Genomic DNA, 11434 nt, shown 5'->3' with positions numbered 1-11434 from the left:
TTACCCAGAGATTTATTTAATGAGAAGGGATCGCAGGTTTCCACAGGTCGTTCCACTGCCAGTAAGAAGATAGTCGTGAACCTTGGGTCCCTTTTTTCACTAGTCAACAGTCACCCTCACCTACACGCGGAGTACATATTTGGCACTCAACAAATCTTGATTGAATGAAAACCTACCTCACTTATATTGGTACCCAGCCCCGTAGTTATGGCCCCACAAATAACCTCCAAAAAGTCTTATGACTTCACCCAAAGAACTGAGAAAGTAGAGAAGAAACCTCTGGGGAAATTTCAGTAAAGACTGGGAACAATCAAGAGCTAATGGGGCCTACACCAACCCGACTTCCCAAAGAAAACTCAGGGGGGGCTCAAGGGGCTGATCGGCTTGTGCTTCCATAAGTAGGTGGCCCTGGAGCCGCACATCCATAGCCTCCCACCCGGGGGCGCTGAGAGATCCGGGGCTATCCCCCCACCAAAGTTAGTACCTGTGAAGCTGCGGCACAGAGAGTGGCTCGGGGCTCTCATTACGGAGGCCGGGGCCCGGGGCCGGCCAGCCGCGCGTCCTGGGTAAGGGGCCGCGCTCCGGAGCTGCAGTGACAGCACAGGTCGCAGATAAGACACCCCACGCCTTCGGAAGCTCCGGACTCGCAGGACCCGGGCGTTCGGCTCCAAGGACTGAGCAAGTTGTCACACTCAGGGCGACTGGTTCTCTTCGCCGCTCCTGTCGCCCGTCAAGCGATCATTCTTGCCTTAACCGAGCAACCAGTCGCTTCCCGGCGCCGCCATCGTAAGTGTTTGTTTTCATCCGCTTCAGTGCAGGCGGTGGGAAGACAGAGGGCTACGAGGGCCAATCCAGCTGCCTAACCACAGCTGTACTTTCGTTACACGTTGGAAGGCCAATTCGGTCCTTTGGAGCCTCAAAAACCACCATTAAAGTTTATTAGTTTTCCATATAAGACCTCGCAGGCAATTTTTGCAAGCGTCCCAGGAGAAATTAAAGGCGAAAGTATGGAGGTCTTAGAGAGCGAGGGCGTTTGGGCTGCGTGTGGAATGTGCGGTGGTGAGGCGCAGGCTGCGGCGGCAGCGGCGGTGCTGACGCGAGGGGCGGGTGCTGACGCGGGTGCTGACGCGGAGGGGCGGTGCTGACGCGGAGGGGCGGAGCCTCTGTTGCGCTCCGTGGCGGCCTGCGTGCAGCCGCGGGTTCCGGAGGAGGGCCCGCCCGGGCGGGGTGGGTGGAGTGTGCGCGGCTGGTAGCCTGGCAGCCGCGGCGAGGTGGGTAACCAACCTTTGCGGACTCTGAATGGCTGGCGCAGTCAGACTTCAAAGTGGCGGAGTCGCCTCTCAAACCTGGCTCTTCCTGACTTCCTAGCCCTCAGCCTCAGGATTTGGATTTCTTTGGGGTGAGGGAAAACCTGTCGTTAACAGCAAATAATGTACGTTTCCAGCCTGGATCATGGCCTTTAGAAACAAAAACCAAAACCACACGCAGTCCCGTGCTCGCTCGTTAGGCTGGTTTGAGCAACCCCACATCTGGTCCCATACTTACCAGGTGGCTTTGGATAACAATCCTCGCGTGACTAATCCTTATCCAAGGTAGTGATGATTTCTCAGCTGCTCCGTGACCTGTGTAGTTAGGAGCAGACGTCTTTTACCTTGTGAATAATCATGCCATCACCTCCATTAATCTTTTTGCTCTTTTCAGTTGAAACGCCAGGCACTAAATGAGCCACCAAAATTGAATTCCCATGAACCTCAGACCAAACCAAGGTTGTCGTGCAGCCTTGAATTAGTGGAGAAAAACCCAGAGGTTCAGGTACAGAACCTCAGGCCTGAACAAGATGAGTTTGCTCCAAAGGTGCTGTTGTGGCCTTTGAGTTACTTTAACGTCTTCGGTAGGTTTCTAATTTTTTTTCTCTTTTAACCTTTACAGAGAGAAGATTCTAAATATTAAATTCTAAATACAAACTGATGGTTAGCTGTTGAATTGTGACACTTCCTTAAATACCTTCTTCACCAACATCTTTGAGAAGAATTGAGAAAAAGTATCAGAAGAGACAACGTTCACATTTGCTATGGCTATACCAATAACAGTGCTTGACTGTGATCTCTTGCTATATGGCCGAGGTCACCGGACTTTGGACCGTTTTAAGCTGGATGATGTGACTGATGAATATTTGATGTCCATGTATGGGTTTCCCAGACAGTTCATTTATTATTTGGTGGAGCTCCTGGGGGCAAGTCTTTCTAGACCTACTCAGCGATCGAGGGCTATTAGCCCTGAGACACAGATCCTTGCAGCATTGGGCTTTTATACCTCAGGTTCCTTCCAGACTCGGATGGGAGATGCTATTGGAATCAGTCAGGCCTCTATGAGTCGCTGTGTTGCCAATGTCACCGAAGCACTTGTGGAAAGGGCCTCACAGTTCATTCATTTTCCAGCTGATGAAGCCTCCATGCAAGCTCTGAAGGATGAATTCTATGGGTTGGCAGGAATGCCAGGAGTGATAGGGGTGATTGACTGTATCCACGTGGCGATCAAGGCACCAAACGCAGAAGACCTCTCCTATGTGAACCGCAAAGGACTGCATTCTTTAAACTGCCTGTTGGTGTGTGATATCAGAGGAGCACTGATGACTGTGGAGACAAACTGGCCAGGCAGTCTACAGGACTATGCTGTGCTGCAGCAGTCTTCTCTAAATAGTCAGTTTGAAGCTGGGATGCACAAAGACAGCTGGCTCCTGGGTAAGTTTTCAGGTGTAAATCTAAAAATTGTAGCTATATAAAAATTATGTGGTAGAGAAGAATGAAATATGGGAGATTCGAGTCTAAATTCTTTTATTTTTTTTGTGACACATCAGGCAACAACTCTTGGAGCCTTAATATTTTTTTTTCATTATTGTTATTATGTTTTTTCTCACCCCATTCACAATACATACCAGGCACAGGGCCTGGACTGAGGTGTCTATGGGGTAGGTTTTCTTTGCCTACTCTTCCTATAGTCAGTGTAAGAACACAGCCTGTGGTAAGCACCGGGAGGCCTATTATTACTATTATTATCACTATGCTGGGAAATCAAATCCAGGGCCTTGCACATGCCAGCCAAGTGCTCTACCACTGTGCTACATTCCCACAGCCCCTGAGCCTCATTTTCTTAAAATCAACATTTAAGCCAGGTGTGGTGGTGCACGTCTATAATCCCAGCATTGGGAAGCCTGAGGTAGGAGGGTCTCAAGTTTGAGGCCAGCCTGAGCTGTATAGGGAGACCCTGTATCAAAAAGAATTTTAAGGCATTTACTGAAATTTAAAACCATGTTATTTTTATTGGGTTTTTTTTTGGGGTGGGGGTTTGAACTCAGGGCTTTGTGCTTGCTAGGCAGGTGTTCTACCATTTGAGCCACACCTCCAGCCCCCAAACAATTATTTAACCCAGCTCTTCATTTCTAAAAATGTATCTTAGAGATACATGTTCATAAATATGCAAAACAAAATTATAAGAATTTGCATTGCAGGGCTGGGGGCATGGCTCAAGAGGTAGAGTGCTTGTCTAGCAAGTGTGAGGCCCTGGGTTCAATTCTCAGTACCTTGAAAAAAGAATTTGATCTTGGCACCAGTGATTCATGCTTGTAATTCTAGCTACTTGGGAGGCTGAGATTGATAGGATCAAGATTGTAGGCCAACCCTGACAAACAGTTCACAAGACCCTGTCTCCAAAATAACCAGAGCAAAATGGGCTGTAGGTGTGGCTTAAGCAGTAGAACACCTGCTTTGCAAGTGTGAAGCCCCGAGTTCAAACTCCACTCTTACCATAATAATAATAATAATAATAATAATAATAATTTGAATAGCAAACAGCAATAGCAACAATGAAAACAACCCTATAAAACTAATCCCCTTAATTCAGCCAAAATATTTATCAACACAGAACTGGTTAATTATTACCCATTCATACAGTTGGGCCATAATTTTTTATCATTTTTTTTTTAATTTTTATTTTTTTATTATTCATATGTGCATACAATGCTTGGGTCATTTCTCCCTCCTGCCTCCACCCCCACCCTTACCACCCACACGGCCCTGTCCCTCTCCCCCCTACCCCCTCGATACCTGGTATCATTTGTAAAATGATGAAAATAATACCAGCAGCAGTAATACCTATTGTGAGGACTAGGTAATAATATATCAAAGTTCACTATAAAGTATTGCACAAATATACAAATGATATTATTGCTATTGGTGATGATATCTATATGAAAATGATCATAAACAGTTAGATTTACACAGTTCTTATTTTAGGAATTCACAAGTCTGCTGAATTCCTGTGGACAGCCTGGCTTAGTGATCTGAACAGGATAAGAATCCATTCAATGTTAGGCCCTATACACCAGTGTCACTGTAAGGAATATTCTTAGTTAATAGTGATGAAACCCCTAAACATGATTGTTTATTGTTTTGTTTTAAGCACTACTCTTATGTCAGCAACAGGACAAGGGTTATCTTGTATACAACAATGTGACATGAGAAGTGAAAAAACTGATTGAGATAGAACTGGGCATGGTGACATGCACCTATATTCCCAGCTACTCAGAATGCTGATGCAAGAGGATCGCTTGAGTTCAGGAGTGTCAACCTAGACCAAAACATGTAAGAAAAAAGAAAAGGCTGGTGGAGTGCCTCAAGTGGTAGAGCACCTGCCTAGCAAGCACAAAGCCCTGTGTTTAAACCCCAGTACCACAAAAAAAAAAAAAAAAAAAAGATTCATAGAAATTAAAAGACCTCTCTTTCAAGACCACTAATCACAATCACAGCCGCACTGCACAAGATCAAGGTAAAGTGCTTAACATGTAGTAGATGTTCAGGAAATACCTCACTTTAATCTGTTATGCTTAACTGGCCCATTAAAGAGAAACTTCCCCTGTGCCACACTGATGGGTTTAGAACTACCAGGGTACCTTATATAAAATCTTAACTTACTAAAAAAAACGTAACTGATTTTCTTGAGATGTTACACATACCTTTTTTTTTTTTTTTCTTGGTACCAGGGTTTGAATTTAGGGTCTTATGCCAGCCCTTTTGCTTTTTAGTTATTTTGCAGATAGGGTCTCATGCTTCAGACCACTGTCCTCCTAACTGGCTTCCCCATATGTGGGATTACAGATTTGAACCAGCTTGTTTGTTGAAATGAGGTTTTGCTACCTTTTTTATGTGGGCTGGCCTCAAAGTCCTATCTTCCCAAGATCTACCTCCAGAATAGCTGGGATTATAGCTAGGAGCTGTTATGTCAACCACACATACCATTTTCAGTGTACTATTTTCTCTCTACCCTACTGGGCCTTTATCTTATTCAACTTTGTGCCCACTTTGAGCCTTCAAATTCCATTTTCATACAACTCACATGAAGAGGTGAAGGAAAAGTGTTTTGCAAGTGTCTTGTCAAACTGTTTCTTCTACAGCTGTGGGAGTTTTTTGGTTTCAGACTGATTTCCTATTAATCTTTTCACTTTGGTACCCAAACTAAAAAGTCAGACTTGAACTCTTAAGACTTAAATACTAGTTTTAGATATGGTGGCACATGCCTTTAGTCCCAGCTATTCTGGAGGCTAAATTGGGAGGATTAAAAGAGCCAACAAATTCAATATCAGCCTGAGCAATATAGTAAACCCAGCCCCTAAAAAACAAAACAAAACAAGAGTTAAATACTAATATTATCAACATTTTTACAAGAGAGTTAACTAAAGCACAGAATATTTAAGTTCCTTTTTCTTTTTGAGTTGTTTGTGTTGCCCAGATTGGCTTTGAGTTTGTGATTCTCTTGTCTCAACCTTCTCAGCTAGCTGGGATTATAGGCACACCATACCCCACTTTTAGTTCTTTTTAAAACCAGATCACGACTGGCGGAGTGACTCAAGTGGTAGAGTTCCCACCTAGCAAGTGTGAGACCTTGAGTCCAACCCCCAGTACTGCCAAAAATAAATAATATTTGTGAAACCCTGGGGTTTCAGGGGTCCTCAACTGGTTTTTCTGCTTAGGGCTCATGGAACCTTTCTAAGGGGTGTGCACTAGAACCAAGGGAGTCAGTTTCTACTTTTTCAACTTCCCTGGGTAAACCTTCCTAGTTTTCATATCCTGTATGTTTGTGGGAATTCTGTTACTTGAGCCATGCCCCCAACCCCTTTTATTTCCAGTATTTTTCAAATAGCGTTTATGCCTGGTGGTGTGTATTGAGAGCCTCCTATTTTTCCTAAGCTAGGATGATTGGCATATGCCTCATTGTCTAGCTTTTTATCAGTTGAGATGGGGGGTCAAAGTTTTTGCCTGAGCCGGCCTTCAACTGCAATCCTGCAGATCTTTGGCTCCCATATTGTCTGGCAGGATTTATTTAAAATGTTACTTCAAACCTCAGGAATGAGACTCTTCAATGAAAGAACATAGATGACTATTTTTACCAAGTACCTTAAATGCATGGGTAATGGAGTAGTTAAAAGCACATTGACAGAATTATGAACAATGAGCAATTGGTAGATTTTAGTGAAACAGAACTTAGATAGCGGATTGTATCATAATACCATCAGAATTTTGGAATAGTTATAGATTTGTCAAACCTGAAAGTAGCTTTGATCCTTCTTTCTTTCTGTAGTATTTTCACTTAGAGTGTCATCACTTCCTGTCCTCATTCTTGTCTATCCCTTTAGGGTGCATTTCCTAAATTCCCCTTCTCTAAATATACCTACTTCTGCAAACAGTTGAGCCTAAGTTCTTACTTCTTTAGCTTTTGGCCTAGTCCTGCTAAGCAGCTTTGTGTAAGATCTGTCAGAATGTCTTGTGGATGACTGATCATATAAGCAATTGTAATCTGTTTAGCAATTCTGATCCTAATCCCCTCCTGAGTGTCTGTTTTCCAGTGGTTTGGATTATAACCAGTTAATGACTATGGAGCATTTTACAAAAAGTCTAAACATTAACTAGCTTGCCTGGTATATCATCCCCCAACCCCATCTGAGGCTTAAACCATTTCTTAGAAAATTTTGAAGAAATATTATGCAGAATCTCTGTGTCTAGGCATTCATTCTAGATGTTTATCTTATTCCCTTTTATAGCATTAAGCCATTGGGATTTTTTAATTTATTTTTTATTTTTTGGCAGTACTGAGATTTGAACTCAGGGCCTCAAGCTTGTTAAGCAGGCACTCTAGCATTTGAGACACTCTACCAGCCCTTTTTTGTGTGGCTATTTTTTTTTTAATTTTATTATTGATATGTGCATACAAGGCTTGGGTCATTTCTCCCCCCTGCCCCCACCCCTCCCTTACCACCCACTCCGCCCCCTCCCTCTCCCTCCAACCCCCTCAATACCCAGCAGAAACTATTTTGCCCTTATTTCTAATTTTGTTGTAGAGAGAGTATAAGCAATAATAGGAAGGAACAAGGGTTTTTGCTGGTTGAGATAAGGATAGCTATACAGGGCATTGACTCACATTGATTTCCTGTGCGTGTGTGTTACCTTCTAGGTTAATTCTTTTTGATCTAACCTTTTCTCTAGTTCCTGGTCCCCTTTTCCTATTGGCCTCAGTTGCTTTTAAGGTATCTGCTTTAGTTTCTCTGCATTAAGGGCAACAAATGCAAGCTAGTTTTTTAGGTGTCTTACCTATCCTCACCCCTCCCTTGTGTGCTCTCGCTTTATCATGTGCTCAAAGTCCAATCCCATTGTTGTGTTTGCCCTTGATGTAATGTCCACATATGAGGGAGAACATACGATTTTTGGTCTTTTGGGCCAGGCTAACCTCACTCAGAATGTTCTCCAATTCTATCCATTTACCAGCGAATGATAACATTTCGTTCTTCTTCATGGCTGCATAAAATTCCATTGTGTATAGATACCACATTTTCTTAATCCATTTGTCAGTGGTGGGGCATCTTAGCTGTTTCCATAACTTGGCTATTGTGAATAGTGTGTGTGGCTGTTTTTCAATAGGGTCTCACAAACTATTTGCCCAGGCTGGCTTCCAACGGCAATCCTCCTGATCTTTTCTTCTTGAGTAGCGAGGATTATAGGCATGAGCCACTGGTGCCCAACTACACATTGTTTTAGTGATTCTGAGTCTGCCGTTTAGTGCCTAGCTCCTTTCCCCTGACATATCAAAAGAGGTTTAATGTATATTTTGATCTTTTCATTTGTAAAATGAGTTCAATGTCTTACCTGGCAGAGTTGAGATTAGATAATTTTGTTGAAATAGAGTCTTGCTTTGTATCCCAGGCTGACCTTAAATTTTCAGTCCTTCTGCCTCAGCCTCCCCAATGCTGGATACAGGCCTATGCCACCATGCCCAGTAAGAGAGAATATTTTCAAAGTGCCTGGGCACAGTCCCTACTACATAGTAGATGTTCAGTGAGTCCTAAGTATTATTTTTCATTATTATTTACATCAGTTTCTTAAATTTGGTATATAGTAGGAGTGAGTTCAAGAAAAAGAGTAAGTTATGCTGGGCACCAATGGCTCACTGTAATCCTAGCTTCTTTGGAGGCAGATATCAGGGGATCTTGGTTTGAGACCAGACTAGGCAGCAAAACCAAGACCTTATCTTAAAACTACTTGACACAGAAAATGCTGGCAAAATGGCTGAAGTGGTAGAGTGCCTTCCTAGAGAGTGTGAGACCCACAGTTCAAACCCCAGAACCACAAAGGGAAAAAAAAAGTAAGTTATATTAAGGAAAAAAGTCAGTGGAATACAAAATTTGAAAATTTTGTAAGATTGCTTAGTTATTTGCAGTTAATCCAGTCTTAGAAATGTAAGCGTCTAAAAGAAAGGAGCCCTCTGTTTTGGAACCTAAAAGATCCAAACTCTTTACTGAAATTAGTGATGGGTCAGGGGCATAGTGATTATGGGATTTGGTACTCTGGGGCTTGCTACCTAAGACTTCTAAGAGGTTGTGCCTCTGTGTGAGAAACTTAAACATTATAGAAACATTCTAGCTGGACACTGGCGGCTCATGCCTGTAATCCTAGCTACTCAGGAGGCAGAGATCAGGAGGATCGCAGTTCAAAGTCAGCCCGGGCAAATAGTTTGACAGACCCTATCTTGACAAACCCTTCACAAAAGTAGGGCTGGAGGACTGGCTCAAGGTGAAGGCCCTGAGTTCAAGCCCCAGTACTTCAGAAAAAAAAGAAAAAGAAAAAGAAACATTATGCTGTTGTGTTAGGACACAGTTTTGTTTGCATTTCCCCAAATCATTTGATAAGGAAGTCACTTAAAAGGAGTGCCTTGCCAGGTGCTGGTGGCTTATGCCTGTAATCCTAGCTACTCAGGAGGCAGAGATCAGGAGGATCACCGTTAGAAGCCAGCCTGGGCAACTAGTTTGAGAGACCCTATCTTGAAAAAACGCATCACAAAAAAAGGGCTGGTGGAGTGGCTCAAGGTGTAGGCCCTGAGTTCAACCCCCAGTACTGCAAAATAAATAAATAAAAGCCCATCATAAAGAAAGGACTGGTGGAGTGTCTCAAGATGTAGGCCCTGAGTTCAAACCTCAGTGCCACCAAAAAAAAAAAAATACACGTAAAAAAGAACTGGCAAAGTGGCTCAGTGGTAGAGCACCTCCCTAGCAAACATGAAGCCTTAAGTTCAAACCCCAGTACCACCAAAAAAAAAAAAGAGAGAGAGAGGAATGCTTTGTGTGTATTACTTTAATTGCCTTTTTTTTTTTTTTTAAATGTATGTGTATGATACTGGGGCTTGAACTCAGGGTCTTATCCTAGCTAGGCAGGCACTCTTCCACTTGAATCATTCTGCCAGTCGTTTTTTGATTGGGTATTTTTCAAGATAGGGTCTTGAGATCTTTTTGCCTTGGTTGGCTCCGAACTGTGATCCTCCTGATCTCTGCCTTCTAAGTAGCTAGGATTACAGGTATTAGTCATCAGTGCCCAGCAGCTATCAGCTTTTTTCTCTGGTTTTTTTTTTTTTTTTTTTTTTGGTATTGGGGTTTGAACTCATGGCCTATACATTGAGCTATTCCATCAGCCCTTTTTTGTGAGGAGTTTTTTCTAGATAGGGTCTAGCAACCTATTTGCCTGGACTGGCTTTCAACCTCAACCCTCCTGATTTCTGCCTCCTGAGTAGTTAGAACATGAGCCATCAGCACCTGGCTTCTCTGTTGTTTTTAATAAAGGGTATTCTCAAGGCAGACAGAGTGGCTCTAGTGGTAGAGTGTGTGCCTAGCAAGTGTGAAGCCCTGAGTTCAAACCCCAGTACTGCAAAAAAAAAAAAAAAAAGATATTCCCAACCAAGTTTTGTGTCTTATGCTCATGACATTTGGCCTGCTTTCTTATTATCATTAAAACTATTTTCCTGTTGGTTTTCATGATGCGCTTTGGCCAGAGGCTGTTCTATTTTCTTGTCCATCCTTAGTATATGTCTCTGAATTTTACTTCTTCTTTATGATCTACTTATAATCACTTTTGATCTTCTACACAGGTGACAGTTCATTCTTTCTCCGCACCTGGCTCATGACCCCACTTCACATTCCTGAAACTCCAGCAGAATATCGCTACAATAGGGCCCATTCTGCAACTCACAGTGTGATTGAGAAGACTTTGAGAACTCTCTACTCCCGTTTCCGCTGCCTAGATGGATCCAAGGGGGCACTGCAGTACTCACCAGAAAAGTCCAGCCACATCATCTTGGCTTGTTGTGTCCTCCACAACATCTCCTTGGAGCATGGGATGGATGTTTGGTCCTCTCCAGTGACAGGACCCATCGGACAGCCCCCTGAGGAAGAGTATGAGCACATGGAATCCCTGGACTTAGAGGCTGACCGCATCCGTCAGGAGCTTATGCTCACTCATTTTAGCTAATGTGGAAGGTGGGGAGGAGGGAGACTTTCCAGAAGGAATTGTGACAGACATTTCCCCTCACTACCCTGACACAGTTCTACCATCCAGCATGATTGAACGCATACATGTCATAAATTGACATTTAATGTGTGTTTTAGCAGGGTTGGGGCTATGTCTGAGTATCTTGACTCATTTGCAAATGAGTCAACTAAATCAAAATCAAGACAATGGTTCTCTACTAGATGGTAAACTCCTGGTTGTGTGAACATTTATGATTGTGCCTACAAAGTCCTAGTAAAGGAGAAAATAGTAAATAGCCAAAACACTGTTTTGGCTTTAATTATCTGGAGATTTCAAATGAAAACAGTATTTGTTTGTCCTGAATTAGTTGAGTGTTATTTTTGTTTTTCTACTTTGCTGCCTATGTAGGGAAATATGAAGAAAGTTTATATGGGGAGTGGTCTAATATAAATAACCGAATGCTTGCCTAGCATGTGCAAAGCCCTGGGTTTAATCCCAGGGGAAAAAAAGGAAGGAAAAAAGAACTTAAGTGAATGGCTACTAGTCTGAGTTTGCAGCTTTGGGTTTTTAGGAGGACATTAGACACTCCAAAT

At 43.0% G+C, this 11434-nt stretch overlaps 2 protein-coding genes and 1 non-coding gene across 15 annotated transcripts in view; 1 reads left to right on the top strand and 2 right to left on the bottom strand.

Moving 5' to 3' along the window:
• The window catches only part of Atg13 (autophagy related 13), a 42681-nt gene extending 41599 nt beyond the window's left edge, over positions 1-1082 (bottom strand). For 2 of the 9 annotated variants that reach the window (XM_074044723.1, XM_074044726.1), the window contains exons 1-2: positions 485-1082; positions 5-120 (exon numbers count right to left, since the gene is read on the bottom strand). The gene's annotated coding sequence lies outside the window, so the exon portion shown is untranslated. The remainder of the gene's footprint in view (positions 1-4; positions 121-484) is intronic. The other 7 variants (XM_074044727.1, XM_074044729.1, XM_074044724.1 and 4 more) reach the window with 6 other exon arrangements.
• Positions 1083-1180: 98 nt separating this feature from the next.
• Harbi1 (harbinger transposase derived 1) lies at positions 1181-11204 on the top strand. Of its 5 annotated transcripts, none has more exons than XM_020152112.2 (3): positions 1181-1271; positions 1930-2741; positions 10462-11204. In XM_020152112.2, exons 2-3 carry the CDS (start codon positions 2072-2074, stop codon positions 10839-10841), a joined length of 1050 nt encoding a protein of 349 aa, XP_020007701.1. In that variant the 5' UTR covers positions 1181-1271; positions 1930-2071; the 3' UTR covers positions 10842-11204. The 5 variants fall into 5 exon arrangements, with proteins under 5 accessions (XP_020007701.1, XP_073900835.1, XP_073900836.1 ...); XM_074044734.1 differs by having other exon boundaries at positions 1198-1399; XM_074044735.1 differs by having other exon boundaries at positions 1198-1432.
• Positions 2909-3038, bottom strand: LOC141416642 (small nucleolar RNA SNORA51). Its single transcript, XR_012441272.1, has one exon. It is a non-coding gene; the product is annotated as a small nucleolar RNA SNORA51 (small nucleolar RNA).
• Positions 11205-11434: the final 230 nt, after the last annotated feature.

Source organism: Castor canadensis, chromosome 1, assembly GCF_047511655.1.
Source record: "Castor canadensis chromosome 1, mCasCan1.hap1v2, whole genome shotgun sequence".
NCBI lineage: Eukaryota > Metazoa > Chordata > Mammalia > Rodentia > Castoridae > Castor > Castor canadensis.
The sequence above is the reverse complement of the archived record's forward strand: the minus strand, read 5'-3'. Positions and strand labels throughout refer to the sequence as shown.

Excerpts from the sequence above, each read along its gene's own strand:
- Harbi1 (XM_020152112.2), top strand. The coding sequence starts at position 2,072 with ATGGCTATACCAATAACAGTGCTTGACTGTGATCTCTTGCTATATGGC. Across the intron at positions 2,742-10,461 it reads CAAAGACAGCTGGCTCCTGG|GTGACAGTTCATTCTTTCTC; the intron begins GTAAGTTTTCAG and ends TCTTCTACACAG.